Here is a 15,206-nt window from a genome sequence, read left to right as displayed (position 1 = left end):
CGCATTTTGAGAATGTTGAATGTTTTCACATTTATTTCCACACTTATATATATATATATATATATATATATATATATATATATATATATATATATATATATATATATATATATTCTAGGATTTTGTATTATTTTGGGTGGTTTTCCTAATATTCTCAAAAAATAATTATATGAACTTTTATTCTTGAAAACAATTATGTGGCCATAAAAACTTGCACCATCCTATTTTCACACATATATATTTTAGGATTTTACATTATTTTGGGTGGTTTTCCTAATATTTTCAAAAATAATCATATGGCCATTTATTCTAGAAAACAATTGTTTGGCCATAAAAACAGGTGAACCTGAAACTGTGATTTTCTACAACTGATTGCAGAAAAATGAATAAGGGGAGAAATATTTGTGGAAAAAAAGGAAAGAAAATTTCTTTGTTAAAAAAAGAAAAAGCTTCTGAGGCAGCAAAGAAGGCCCAACTGAGTCTTGTATGCAGGTTGGGTTGGGTTGGATCACTGCTATCTGGATTGCCGGCTTTAAGCTGCTACGGACCTGTGGCAAACCGGTCCAACTCCGCTGGTAACGTGGCGAGCTTCGGCGAAGGGTGTATCTTAACTTAACCAGAGGACACGGAACAGCGGCGTGAGTTTATCCTTCGGTGCCACTCCATTTTAATCGACCCTCAATCCCTAGCGATCGATCGCGAACCGAGGAGAAAAGGGAAAGCAGATCGAGAGAAGAAGAAACCCTAGGTTCCTTCGTCGAACCTTAAGCAGGTTTTCTTCTTATTGTTCTTCCGTCTCCAATCTTTTATTAATTTTGTTCTTGCCCGGTTGTTATGTCGTTCTATTTCGTTTCTGGATGCTTGATTTGTGGATCCGTTATCGTTTCTTATTGAATTTTTTTTTTTTGGGAAAACTTGAAATGTTGGGTTGTTTGAGCTGAATTTTGTGATTGAATCTATTTATTACTTTGGGAATGGATCGTGTTCGAAAATTGTACCCTTTTTTAAGGTTCGCAATTAGGAACTATCTTTTGCGGAACTAAAGGTTCGGACATAAAAATTAGCGTTTGACCGGTGTTTGGGGAAGAGTAAAGACTTTCAGAATTTGGAGTTATAGACTCCAAATGAAGACGGAAACACATATTGAGGTATAGGCCAAATTAGGGTTTCTTTTCCTAAAAGGAATCTTTTGCTACTATTTGGGAGAAAATAAGTTAACAAGTTAGGATGCAAAGATCTTTCTCTCTTTCGTTCTCCTTTTTCCCCCAAAAATTATGTTAAAAGAGAGGGGATGAAATTAAGGTGCGGAAACTGGGATTCTTGATTTGTCATGGCCTTTTTTCTGCAATCACAGCATTAGGAGCAAACTTATTTTTACTTAATCACATAAAAAAATAAATACCAGTCCTCCATTTCTTGATGCTCTGACGAAGTTATCTGTTGGTTCTAGATGCTAACAATATAAAGAGAATGCTGGTGTAGTATGGATTCACTTCACATCCACTACCATGGCTTCGTTTTATATACTGTGAAGGCTTTACGAGCTTCTTGGAGCTTGTGTATTCCTTGTTAGGGAAGGCAAGTAATGAAATAGGCTTAAACTTCATTAACAGTTGCTGTTACTTATGCTTGCTTTTTGTTGTTGGCATGTCATGACCAAAACAGAGGGAAAGCATGGCATGATGAAGCATGCAATTCTTGAAGAAAATGATATTATAGGGTTGCAGGAGTCTTAAAATCGTAAAACTGTTCATCATTGATAACATGGTTTCGGTTCTGATCTGCTATGAGAAAAGACAGGAATGTCGGGTTCAATTTTCCATGCATCAAATATGCTGGCATAACAGCTCTGCCGTGCTTTAATTGTTTGAAGGAAAATGAATTTTGGGTTCCCACTGACTTATTTAATTGCATAATGTTCCATATTTCAGGGCCAGTAGTCTAGAGGAGTTGCTTCTTCAAGTGACCTTGTAACCAAATGGTTTATGTGCAGTTTTAAGGGACTGCGGACCATTTTTTAGTTAAAGGATAATTGGAAAAGGAAGTTTTTAATAAATTTTAAATCAGAATGATATATTCTTAATTTTTTTAGAAAAAATTACGAATAATGAATGCTATGCATAGAGTAAGTTGTCCATTTATGTGCTGATCTATCTAATTCATCAGTTAGCTCTCTCTAATGACATTTTTCTTTTTGACAAACCTAGTTAGAACTGTGCATTTTGATTCATAGGCCAATATATTAACTTTTTATTATTTAACAATATATTCTTGTTCTAAGGGAGTTAATGAGAAACTCTGGAACCTGACTATGATCCAGAATATGTGGATTGGAGAACAATATGTGTTCATGTTGTTTTCTTTAGTTAATGCTGTGATGGTTTGTTGTTATATATGATTTATTACAGCATCTGTTTTAGATAACCACTGATGTCTTCGAGGATATATATATATATATATATATATATATATGCACACGTACGCCTGCGGGTGTGTGTGTGTGTTTGTGTGCGCGAGTGAGTGAGTGAAAGTGTGAGTGATCATGTTTCTCTGAGTTATATTTCTTACTCTTATTACAACTTTTTTTTTTGTGTGTGTGTGTTGGGGGGGGTGGTGGGGGGGCGTGCACGCGCGCATGAGTGATCATGTTTCTCTGAGTTATATTTCTTACTCTTATTACAACTTTTTGTGTGTGTGTGTGCGTGTAATCATGTTTTTTCCATGAGTTTTACTCTTATTACAACTTTTTATACATGCATGCGTGGGTGATTGATCATCTTTCCCTGAGTTGTATTTCTTACTCTTATTACAACTTTTTAGAGAGAGAGAGAGAGTGTGTGTGTGTGTGATCATTTTTTTCCCTGAGTTATATTTCTTACTCTTATTACAACTTTTTATATGGGATATCTGACTAATAGATTAATGTAACATTGTTGAATATTTAGGTGCTTGTTGTTATGGATCCCGCCTTGCGAGCACCATCCCCTGATAAATCTGATGTGAAGGCTTCATTTCGTAAACCCTCAAATGATGCAGCTAATAGGAAGTATCGCCGTCATTCACCTCTAGGTGATTCAGATTCAGATTCATCTGGGGGTTAGTAATCCAACTTTGTTTCTTGGATTCTAGCATATTTTCATTCATATTTTTGCTATCATTTGGCTAAAATGCCTTCTTCATTAACATTGAAGCAGCTATTTATTAGCTTTGCGATATCATGTCTGCAAGACATTGTCAAAGTTAAATTAGAATATTTGCTTGTTGATGTTTATTCATGTGAGATGGTGATCAGGATAGAGCATAAGCTGCTACAGTGTTACTAGTGGTCTCATTATAACCCCCCCAAAAAGAAAAGGAAAAAAAAAGTGCATGCATTAAGCCTGGTTTCGAGGACTCGAACAGAGTTATTTCTGTCACGCTATTCTTTCTAGTATTCTTTGGGTTTTCTCTACAACCATGCATAATCCACATATTTTTGTGTAATGTAAGTTCTAAATGATCATGTGTTTAAGTGCCTTGAGAAGATGTTTGCAGAGAATAATAATAAAAAAAAGAAAAAAAGAAAAGGCATTTCATCCCCTTTCAATAAATTTCCAATTTTTTTTCTTTTCACAACTACAATTTGCAAGAAATGCAAATAAGTATCAGCACAAAGTAATTTTATTTGTTTGAATCCTTTTAGATCCCCCACTATGTGGTGGAAATTTTTAGTCTTCAACTTCTATTAAGGTATTTAATTCAGCCATTTTTTTTTCTATATTTGGTTTTTCATATTCCCCAAGTGTTCTCTAGTAGCACCATATTTGACACTCTTGCACTGCCAACAAAATCTCCATAATTTAAATTGGGTAAATTTTAAGCTGTTGAGACCTTCTGGCATACAACCACCAGACTTACCATGGGAATGTTTTGTGGGTTTTGAGTAATGCCTTAACCTGTTGATTACTCTTAGTATGGGATGAAGTATTTTCACCTTATAAGTTTTTAAGGAATTAAATGAGAATTGGTAATGAGGAAAATATAGAATTAGTTGTTTCATGGACATGTAAGCACAAATTCTGAACTTGCAAAAGCCATTGATTATCTTGAAAAGAATTGTGGATGTTATTGATGTGTACCAGGCTATATTGTAGGTAGAGGGCTAGGGGTTTAATTAAACATCTGTAATTATGATCCAGAAAAAGTAGTGATGTTGCAGTATTGGATAGTCTGGTTGCTCCTTAGGTTCAGGCACTCTCTAGTAGCTTCCAAAGTCTTCATTTTTTGGAAAGCATTACTCGCGCTTTTCCTCTTAATTTATTCCCGTTTTTGCTTTTGCGTCATGTAGATGTTGATTGGGATTTCCCTCAAGAGTGAATCTCTTTCATGGGCTGGAGTTGGCAATAAAATTTCTATTCTATTGTTGAAATTGTTCACTCTAGAAAAGTACATTAATTTGACAGTATGGTTCAGAGCTGACAGATCTTTTTTTCATGTAGCCTTGTCACTTTACCTGGAGTTAACTTTAGCTTGATTATTTCTTGTAATTCTTATTACTGAAAATGCAGCAGTTTTTCTAGTACATGATCTGAGAATAACTTTAGATTGCAGGAGAAATTTTGGCTTGTCATCTCAAGGAAATAACTTGGGAATATGGAAAGAAGTTGATAAAAACCAATTCCAAGATAAATTATCACTGACATAGTTACTGAATGCTGTATTGTGGATTTTCAGTTCTTTGGCCTGAATTTGTATGAGGAAAGCCAGTGGTGGATGTTATTTATTTACTCAGGCAATGGGAAAAATTAATGAAAACTCCACATTGTTTTTGTTAACTAGGAAAAGGCAGCATATGGTAGTATTATAAAGTATGTGGGTGGGAAGAGCACATTATCACTAAGGACATGTGATGGATCAAGGAAGTCATAGAAGATTTCTCACAAGGTAAGTGTGTTTTCAGTGGATCATAGAAGATCTTTCACATCATAAGTGTTTTGCTTGTGAGTGGTTTGAGATCAAAGGGTCAATCATAATCTCCTATCTGATCAAGGAGTATGTTTGGTTCTTGTTATATTTGGATGAAATATTTTCTACTAGCATGGCAAAAGTATTCATGGATTGTTAGAGAAGAAGATGCGAATATTATTGAATGCTAAATTGGACATATGGAGGTAAACTATAAAGGATAAAGGTTTAAAATCAGTATGACTAGTCAGTGTATACTGATGTAGCTTTAGTGATAATATACTCCTCCCAAAAGTTTTTCCATGAATGCAAGTTAGAGTCAGACCCCCAATCAATACTTTTATCTTGCATATAGCATTCATAAAAAATAGTTGGATGAAGACACTCGGAAGTTCTGGAGAGAAGTGGATGATGTGGTGGGTTGCTCTTCTAAGGCGTTGTGTGATCATCACATCTTGTGTGACTTACGGTTAATAAAGCCTAGGAAGGTAGCAAAAGAGGCTTTTTAGCATTGTTGGCTGAAAATGGAAACATGGTAGTAGTCAAGAAATATCAATAGACTCAGTCAATAATGTTATTGTTTCACTTGTTGAGGACCAGTTGGTGAAGAATAAACATTCTGAACGTTTGAGGTGACCCGAGGAAAGGATTAGGACATTGGTTTGTGTTTTATGTTTGCAAGCTAGACCTGAAAAAACTTGGGTGCATGTAGCAAGAAAGGGTTTTAGTAAGCTTATATTGTCATGGGATGCAACTCATGGAAAGAGCAAATAACCGAGAGAGTTATATAGAAGTAACATCACAAGTCAGTTGTGCTTCCTGGTTATGTTTATAGTCTTCAATGTTTTTGCATGCAACCTTGGCTGCTTGAATTCAATCTTGATGTCAGCTCTCATGAATGTTGAAGTCCTTCTTTGTTTGAGGGGTTGTGGAGTGCTAAGCTTGCTTCTATTCTGTCTTTTATGGGTTATATTTGTTGAGTGCCTTATAATTCTATGGAGTTAAGTGTCATGTGCTAGCTTGATTCTTGAAGGACAACATGATAACAAAATGATTCCAAGCTGGATAAAGTATTGATTTCGGAGGCCACAAACATTGTTATCTCTCATTTGTCTCTAATTAGCAGTGACATTTCTTTACATCACTTTTAGCTCGCACGGCTCAGCAACTGTAATACATTTGCTTTGTCAAAAAAAAAAGGTATAGAATGGTTGTCCTTCTGTCCTTTTTGGTCAGAAATAACATGCTGTGTAGCCTTTTCCCTTTGTGTGGGATCATGAATCTCTGTCTAAGGGCCAGTCCTGTAGTAAGATTTTTTCGCTATCTTCATACTCGATTCCTTTTTTTCTTAATAAATTTGTAGAAGGCAATTTTTAAAGCTCCCAGTAGGTTCTAAGCTTACAGCAAATGAAGTTTTTTATTTGACATGTGAGCCACAGCTTAGAGGATGACCCTTTATAACCACAATAGCATATGTTGTAATTATGACTGGAATACTTTGCGTTAATCCGATTTAACAGTTGCTGTGACTGAAACTATTGGAACAATCTTGGCTGTTGTCAATAGCCTTTACAGTGCTGTCTCACTCAACCCTTTAGGTTTCTAGCTTTATCAATCACACAATTCTGAAGTGTTGGGATTTCTGGTTAAATGCATACACATGTGCATGATCTTGATTCAGAAAATGCGTCACATATGGTCTTTGAATCTTGTTTCTATTTTTTCCCCCATTCTTATTGTTAATCAGCTTGTAACTTAAATGGTTGACAGGGATATCTGATGCATCAGATATGGTCCCAAACCTAGTTTATTTCATGTTTGTTTTATTACATTTTCTCATTAAGATATTAACTTTTTTTTTTTGTTGTCCTGTTGACAGGAAGTCCTAAACATGAGCGGAGCCGTAGTCCTGTCCATTCCAAGGAAGACCATTCTAAGATATCTGATGATCAACGGAGGAAGGATGATGGAAGAGAGTTAGAAAGGGGATCCAACCGTTACAGGTCGAGCAGAGAACATGATTCTAATAGACATTCTGACAGGCACTCATTTGGAAATTCCCGTGACTTCCATAGGCATGATGATTATGGCAGGCATAGGAGGCATGCCGATGAGGATGAGAGAAGTTATCATAGGTCCTCTCGGTCAGGTCGAGAATTGAGGGATGAGACTCGTTCTGACCGTATGAGACGTGATAGTGTATCTGATAGATATCGAGATAGTCGGCGAGATATTGATAATCATTCTAGAGAGAAGTATGAAAATGTGGAGCATAGAATTAAGAGGAAAGAGAGAGAATTTGATGCTCAAGAGCACTATAGATACAGCGACAAAGATTATGACAAAACTGTCTCTGGAAGCAGGCAAATCAACTCAAGCAGAGATTATGGTAAGAGTGGAGAGCGAGATCGGCAGAGAGATAGAGAAACTCGAGATGACAGAAGGGACTATCACAAGAGCCCTGGAAATTACAAGAATGATCATTCATCTTTACATGATGTGAGGGGGTATGTGAAAGATTCAGCTCCAGGAAGAGACAGTGGTAACCTTCGATTGACAGAAACTCAGAAGAGTGGCAATAAGGAAAACGATGACCAGGAGGATTTGATGCAGAGAAAGCATAGCGATAAGGAAGGTGATAAGTACAAGGAGAAATATAAGAAAGAACCAGAGGAAGGAAGGCAAAATGAAGACAGGAGTTTGTCCGGTTGCTGGGAAAGAGATCGGAAATATGAACAACATTTAGATAAATCGTCTAATGTTAATTCTTCGGCAACAAGACTTAAGCTTGGTAATTCAGAAGGTGATTTTTTATCCGTTTTCTTTAAAAAAGGCTCTCATGAGGTTGTTGATGCTTAATGTTTCTGTATATGAAATTTTTGTAACTATCTAGTGGTTATGTTGATTTTTATTGTCTAACTTCAGGCAATGCTGTGGATGAGAAGCCATCCTCAAGTTTAAAACAGGTAAAAGAGGTGGATGAGAAAGTGACTTCAGAACATACAAGCTCAATCACCAATCAGGCTGAAGATGGAAGTGATCTTAGTGCAGCAAAAGTTGCAGCAATGAAAGCTGCTGAATTAGGTGGGTATTTATTTCCAGTTTGGTGTCATAAAAAGGAAAATATTTAATTCCACTGTTATCATCATTTTTTAAAATATATTGTTGCGTAGTTTAAGTATAGCACATGCGACATTGTGTCAAATTGCATTGGTTTTCTCCAGTTTAACATTTTGTTGCCCGTCGGTTGAATCATACCTGATTAGGTGTTTCAACATTAGTTTTTGCTATTTCTCTTGAGCACATGTGACACATCTCCTACAGGTTATAGCACATGTGTCCTGTATTAGCACATCTCCTACAGGTTATAGCACATGTGCCCTGTATTAGCATGATGATATGCTCTTGCATTTTTCTTAGTGAAGTCTGCAGATATGGGCTTTTATTCAATATTTTCCAATAAACTTTTTAGAGAATTATATATGGTATTGCATGAGTGGTTTAAACCTGTAATCGTGCCTACAACTAAGTCTCCCGGCCATGTTGATTCAAACAAAAACATTCACTTGAAAGATTAACATTAATAAACTATCAGGCATTTTTTGTTTATAATGAATTTTCTTTTGAATATATACCTCATTACATAGGCCATATGTATGCAAGTGTATCCAACATGGTTTCATTGCCTAAAGTTCTCTGTTAAATGCAATTAATTAGAAGACTAGAAGCAAAGCTGCGTGTATAATGGGTATGTCATACACTTGTGCACCCATAATCCTGATATACAGAAAGCATACATCCACTCCAGTTATTCTTTTCTTGCATAGATTCTTCTGTCTTTTATTTTGTAGAGTTCAATTGACAAGGTTCAAAGTAAGAAATCCACATGGTTGCTTTGATAGAAATGAGGATGGTACCATGAGTGAACCAGATCATGTTACATTTTAGCATTGCCAAACTCAGATAGATGAGATACAGCAAGCATTAAAGGTTTGTGGATTTCATCTCTCCATTGGAACAATTCTTCACCAAGTCCATCCAAATGGATTAATTATTCTTGCGTTTAACAATTAAGTCTTTTTTACTTTCCTTGTTCCAGTTTTTAATCTGTGATATAGGGATGTCTTTTGAAACAATCATCAATGCTTGCACATGTCAAAGGAACTCAGATACTCTCTTATTCTGTTACAAATGCTATTCGTAGAGGTTTTCTAACTTGCATATTAACTAGATTTGACATCCTCATCTGTATTGTACCATCCTCTGCTCGTATTATGTGCTAGTCATTGCTGTGTAATGTGATACATATTGTACTTGCTGTTGTAATTGCGTCATGCAATTTTACACTAACAATGATTTGATAGTGATCAAATTACTTTCTGAAGTTACATATTTTACTTTTTTTTAATCTTAATCAAAACATTCCGATCAATATTTAAATCATTTTATGTTTGCAAAAAGATAATGAGAATATAGTTGGGTTTCTCTTGGCCCTAAACTTTGAACATATTCTATTTCACATACATCCTTGAGAAAGTTGTATCTCATATGTTTCATGTTGATTTGACTACTACATAAACCTTTTATAGATTCTTGGCCATCAATATGTATGGCATCTTCTAGAAATTGATTAAAAGAGAAAAGAAATCCTTTTTGAAGGGAGTTATTGGTGATGCCCTAGTGCGATTAGAATACCAATGGGATCCGAACTGTGGTTAGGCCAAACCTACTGTTGGCCTGAACTTGATCCAAATTTGTGTGCATGTGCAAATGCATGCTAGAGAGAAAGAGAGAGAGAGAGAGAGAGAGAGAAGCTAGTCAGCTTCATATTTAAATGGAGGAGATGGTTAAGAGGGTCAACCTAAGAGGATGAGAGAATGATGGAGAGAGGTTAGTTGGCTTCATACGTAAATGGAGGAGATGATTAAGAGGGTCAACCGAAGAGGATGAGAGAATTGATGGAGGGGAACACACGAGTAGTGGGGATATGAGCCATGGAGTGGGAAAATAGGGAAGGGGTGGCTTAATTTTGGGGTAGTTTTTTATTTTTTAGTGCACATGTAGCTTTCCATATTGTTATAGTATTAGATCAAGGCTAGAAGATGGCTTAGGTGGACCACTGATAGCCTATTTTTGTTCCGAACCTGTTTTAAGCTTGACATGTCTAAGCTCAACCCAACAGGAAGCTCAATTTCAGGCAGCCCATATTTATCTTGAGGAGACCCCTCTATCCATTTCCAACACCAATTTCTACTAGCAGTCCCATCTTCTTTCCATATGTAGCTAATACGTATATTATTGCGGTTTATAAGTGTATTATGCTATTTCTATGCAGATTAATTTGCTTTTCTTCCCCGAACATCAAATAATCTTCGTCTGTATATTATCATGTGCAAAACCATGCTATATTCTTTATGCTTGAAAGTTAGAATTGCTCCTAAGAAATTCTTGTAAGTTGGCCTATATCCTGTTTGTTTTTTGTACATCATTGTATTGGTGATAATTTGTTGGACCTCTAGTGCTAGCAATAACTAGCAGGGAAGGTGTCGATTTGTGTGTGGATGTGCCATGCATACTTGTATGCAAGTAAGCAAGCATGCAAGGAAAGATTTTTTTATTTTACAAAAGTTAACTAATAGTGGACAAGATTAATAGATATTTGAGAAGAAAAATGGCAGATGCAATTTTTTTTGAATTTCAAAATTATCGTTTTTTTTTTTTTGCATGGAATCATATCGTCTTATTTAAATGTCAATGAGTTTCTCCTGCAACTTGTTCATCAGGGGTTACCCCCCATTTTGGTAATCCAAAAAAAAATTGAGTTTAGGGTATGAATGATATAAGGTAATGAATGTGGAAGATCCAATTCTTTTATTGATAATTTGGCAATCAATAGCGTTGATGATGCACGGAGGTTTAATTGAACATGAGTCCTGTAGTATTTTCTTTCTTTTATGCTACTGTTCCATCTCCTACAGACTTTGTCTTAGCTTTTCAATTTCCTTGTTCTGATTTTAGGTGCTAGGCAGAGAGATGGACTTAGCCAGAAATGCTAAATTTCCTTTCTCTGATTTTAGGTGGTAGGCAGAGAAGTGGACTTAGCCAGAATCGCTAGTTGTGTTCTATAATTATATTTTCAGATTCTTGATTTTGCTACTTGCACCTTTTCCTATTTCTTTTTTAATAACTCTATAGGATCAGCAATAACGTCCAAACTACTGTGCTTCTCAGGTGACCTAGAAAATTTACTCATCAATGTTTTACTTATGATTGATCTCCTTGTTACTGCAGTAAATAAGAACCTTGTAGGAGTTGGATACATGTCTACTGACCAGAAGAAAAAGCTACTGTGGGGTAACAAAAAGAGCAGTTCTTCTGAAGAGGTAACAGACAACACCTGGCTTGTTTTACATGTACATGGGTTTTACCTTTCCAAAATGTTTGGTCGCAGTATTAAAATTGCATCAACATGCTCACCACAATTCCTGCTCTTTCTTCATTGTCCACTCATGTTACAGACAGCGAATCGCTGGGATTTAAATCTGTTTTCAGATCGAGAGCGGCAGGAGAAGTTCAATAAACTCATGGTAATTTCTGATTCTCTTTTTTTCTCATGTTAGATGTCCAAAAAAAGAAAATAGAAAATATGACTCATAACCATCGTCCGTTACAAGACTGCTTCCAAACTATATGACCTTCCATTAGAATTTTAACCCTTACTAACACATTTTTAGAGTCTGAGGTTGCCTTCGTACCTATGGCCAATTTTAGGGTGTGAAGGACACTGCGATTCCAGAGCACAAACCCGACAGCAAGGATGGAAGCCTCCAGGCGAAGAGACAGGAGCTCGAGATGGACCTGGAGAAGCAGTATACTGCTGGACTTCGGCGAAGAGATGGACGGACAGTTGGTCTTGGCCTGTAATGATCCCAATCTCTATTTTTGCTTGCTTCAAGTGTGTGTATGGTAAACAATTTTATGCACAGCTTCTTGGGTACCGAGGAATAGTTTGGTGGTTGCTTTTGAACATTTGTAGACTCAGTTCATCGTTGGCAATATTAAATACTAACAAAAGGATGATGAAGTTGTGCCTGCTGCTGCCATTTGAGTTCTATGATGTAAAATGTTATGGAAATGTTACATCCGGTCACCCAACAGTGCCCTTTCTTGCAAGTAACCTTTCCATTGATTGGGAATGGTCGGGCTGCTAGGGTGCGTCAAGTGCCTGTTTTTTGGATTTTCTTGATTTTGTGCTGTCCCAATGATGCATCACCTGGAGCTGTATGAGCTGTATGTAATCTAGTTTGAATCCATTCCACAGGCTGGCTTGCCTTCTTAATTCAGTCCATAGAGTTGGATGCAATCTTTTGCATGAGCATCTACGATATTTCATTACAGGTGCATGAAATTATATATGTGCAGCCATGATTTGCAAATTGTGCAGGGCATAATTAGCTGATGTTATGTGTATATCCGTTGATGAATTCACTCTCATGCTTATGTTTATGCTTGTCGTATTAGATGGGAAAGAATCGCCCATTGGGAAGGCCATAATTTAAGCCTGCTGAGCTTTTGAGATGTGATTGTCTCACAGCTGGGTGGTGTTTGCTGGATTTTGTTGTCCTTGAGGATGCTTTGTTGTTTGAATGTTTGAACTCAAGCCCTAGTACTTCTCTCAAGACTTGGGATTTGACAATTTGGTGAGCACTCCAGGCCTAATTCTGTAATCAAGGTGAAGAATTACGGTCCCATTGGTATTGCTTACATTTTCTGTTGTTTGTTCTGAAAAACCTAAGAATAACAATGAACTAGGATGCAGATATTTTGTTCTTTAGATGGTTTATAAAACTTTTAGAGATTTTCGAAACGAAATAACTTTTTCAAACAAAGAGTGGAATAGCAGCCAAGGCTTGTGCAAATGCGTTCGTTAAAATCAATCTCCATCTGCTATTTCATTAACTTGTGAAGAACTGAAAACACAAAATAACAGTGATATCAAGCAGGTCTTAGTTTCTGAGAGGTTTTAGAATAGCGGACAACCCCATTTTGTGAATGATGTGAAAATTAAATAGGCCATTCAATTACGTAGATGCCTGGATGGATATATATCTTTCAATTTAGATAATTTTTAATTAAGATAGTTAGAAATCAATGCTGCCTCCTACAGAGAATCCAGAGAAAAAACATCTGGTAACAAGGTTTCCCAAAAATTTCATGACGAGAATTCAGATCTTTGTAAGTCTGGCTGGGACAATATAACTCTTTGAGGAGAAATTTTTGCATTAGCATACAGTTCACTTGTTCATGCTGCTAGTTACCTTTTTCTGTAGAAAACATAAAACTAAAGAACTGTGGGGAGAAAATAAAAGGAAATGGTCATTTTAAAAAGAATAAAAAGCATCTATACAAAAGCAAAAGCAGTTGCATGCTTCAAAAAGTGATTTTAGGCTAAAATAAGATTCTTAATCATGTGTGCTAGATGCCATCTCTTAGTAAACTTAAGGAAAAGGATATAGAATACAAAAGTGAAAGGGATGAATGCAGGAGTTAAGCATCAAGAAAAGAGAGGTGACCTGCTCAAGTGGATCTCTGGGTGCCCATGTATTCTGAAGAAAAGCGCTACACTTAAGTTAAAGAGGACTGCAAAGGTTTTGAGCCCTTTCAATTCAGTTGCTAAATATCCGGTAGGATGCCCTAAAGCCGAGCCTCGCTGTCAACGGACAAATTTTTTGGAACAAAAGTTCAAAAACATACTTTCGAGTATCTTTTTTGATTTGTTATAAATGAAAAAGAAATGAATTGTGAGTATTTTAAAATAAAATACCATCATTTTCTATTAAATGGTAGTATATTAGTATACATTAGAACAATGGTCATTTAACAGTCATAAATTATCGAAAAAATTGCAATTGCTTATCTATTGTTATTTATATTGGTAGTGCAATCTCATGATGGGTGTTATTGAAACAATTGTGCAACTTGTTCTTTGATGTCTTTAATGTTCTGGTTTGTAACCAAGTCCCCAAAGTTTCGGACCAAATTGTAGGCTCCTCTCAATGATATCTTTTTGTTCATTCTCACAGTTGATGATTTCTTCATAGCACATCCAGTGACACATGAAAGCAGGCTTTTATGAGCAAAATTGGGCTGTAAAACTGACGGTTATTTTAAGTGCCAGTAGCACTGGATTTCTCCAATTATGAGGGAATCTGGCTTTAACTTCTACTTCCTTCCAGCCATCGGCTTTAGGAGGAGCCTAAAAGAAAGGCATAAAGATAAAACAAAGAGGAGAGGTGTTTGTTATGAATGGGAGAAAAAGTTTCAGGAATCAAATATAAAGGGATGCAACAAGAGCACGAGAAAGCAGTCCTAAAACTTAAATCAGATTCCTAATCATGTGCTTTAGATGCCACCTACGAGGAAAACAGAATGAGGCATAAATATGAAAGTGTGAAAGAAACCAATGGAGGAGTCCATAATATGGCTCTTTGGGGACATGCAAAGGAGAAGCACACGAGTGTTTCCGGCATGGAATCACTTAGCTTACATTAAAGCTTGGCATGTGAAATAAGTACACATTGGATTTTGAGGGAGACCACCTTAAAAGTATAGCATCTAACCTTAACATGAAAGTGGCAGTTTGACAACTACATCAAAAATGGAGTCATAGTCCACCCCCTACCCTCACGCATTTGCTTTATAATGGTAGAGATTTAGATAATGAATTCAATTTACTCTAACCACATGGACTGCAACATCCTAGCATTATTAGGTTTAACTTAATTTAGCTACCAATGTTTCCACATCATGAACACTATGTCACACAAATCTTTGTTGATGCTTGTCCTAAATGCATATAATCTACCATCTATATATTTTACTATTAAATGTTCATTTCCATTAGCTCCATCTTCATTGGCTCCTATTTATGTGCAAATTTTTTCCCTATGTGATGCATCATTTTACATGTGTCACAAGTACCCTGGAATGAGGGCAACATATGGATTCGTAAGTCAGAGTGTGGAGGTTTCAGTAGGCTCTGATACTATGCTAAGATCCTATCTAGAAATCTAGGCATTTAGATGGATGGGCCTAAAAGTATATACAGCATTAACTAGAGATTCTTGTTAACCTCATGGACATTTAGACCCCATGACCCTCTTCAGACAAAGAAGCATCCAATCACTTGAGCTAAACCGCTTGAGGTCAGTCAGCTTACCGTCAAAGAGAGAGAGAGAGAGAGAGAGAATGACCTACTATGA

At 36.3% G+C, this 15,206-nt stretch overlaps 1 protein-coding gene across 2 annotated transcripts; it reads left to right on the top strand.

Moving 5' to 3' along the window:
- The first annotated feature begins 637 nt into the window (after positions 1-637).
- LOC105041885 (uncharacterized) lies at positions 638-12,307 on the top strand. Of its 2 annotated transcripts, none has more exons than XM_073253890.1 (7): positions 638-772; positions 2,946-3,096; positions 6,824-7,747; positions 7,870-8,028; positions 11,236-11,327; positions 11,463-11,531; positions 11,679-12,307. In XM_073253890.1, exons 2-7 carry the CDS (start codon positions 2,958-2,960, stop codon positions 12,153-12,155), a joined length of 1,860 nt encoding a protein of 619 aa, XP_073109991.1. In that variant the 5' UTR covers positions 638-772; positions 2,946-2,957; the 3' UTR covers positions 12,156-12,307. The 2 variants fall into 2 exon arrangements, with proteins under 2 accessions (XP_073109991.1, XP_010917249.1); XM_010918947.4 differs by having other exon boundaries at positions 11,716-12,036.
- The last annotated feature ends 2,899 nt before the right edge of the window (positions 12,308-15,206 follow it).

This window comes from Elaeis guineensis, chromosome 3, assembly GCF_000442705.2.
Source record: "Elaeis guineensis isolate ETL-2024a chromosome 3, EG11, whole genome shotgun sequence".
Classification (NCBI taxonomy): domain Eukaryota; kingdom Viridiplantae; phylum Streptophyta; class Magnoliopsida; order Arecales; family Arecaceae; genus Elaeis; species Elaeis guineensis.
The sequence above is the reverse complement of the archived record's forward strand: the minus strand, read 5'-3'. Positions and strand labels throughout refer to the sequence as shown.

What these genes read in the sequence shown, in the direction of transcription:
- LOC105041885 (XM_073253890.1), top strand. Translation starts at nt 2,958, where the DNA reads ATGGATCCCGCCTTGCGAGCACCATCCCCTGATAAATCTGATGTGAAG. An exon ending in AGATTCAGATTCATCTGGGG is followed by an intron (nt 3,097 to 6,823) that starts GTTAGTAATCCA and finishes TCCTGTTGACAG; the next exon opens with GAAGTCCTAAACATGAGCGG. An exon ending in TAAGCTTGGTAATTCAGAAG is followed by an intron (nt 7,748 to 7,869) that starts GTGATTTTTTAT and finishes GTCTAACTTCAG; the next exon opens with GCAATGCTGTGGATGAGAAG.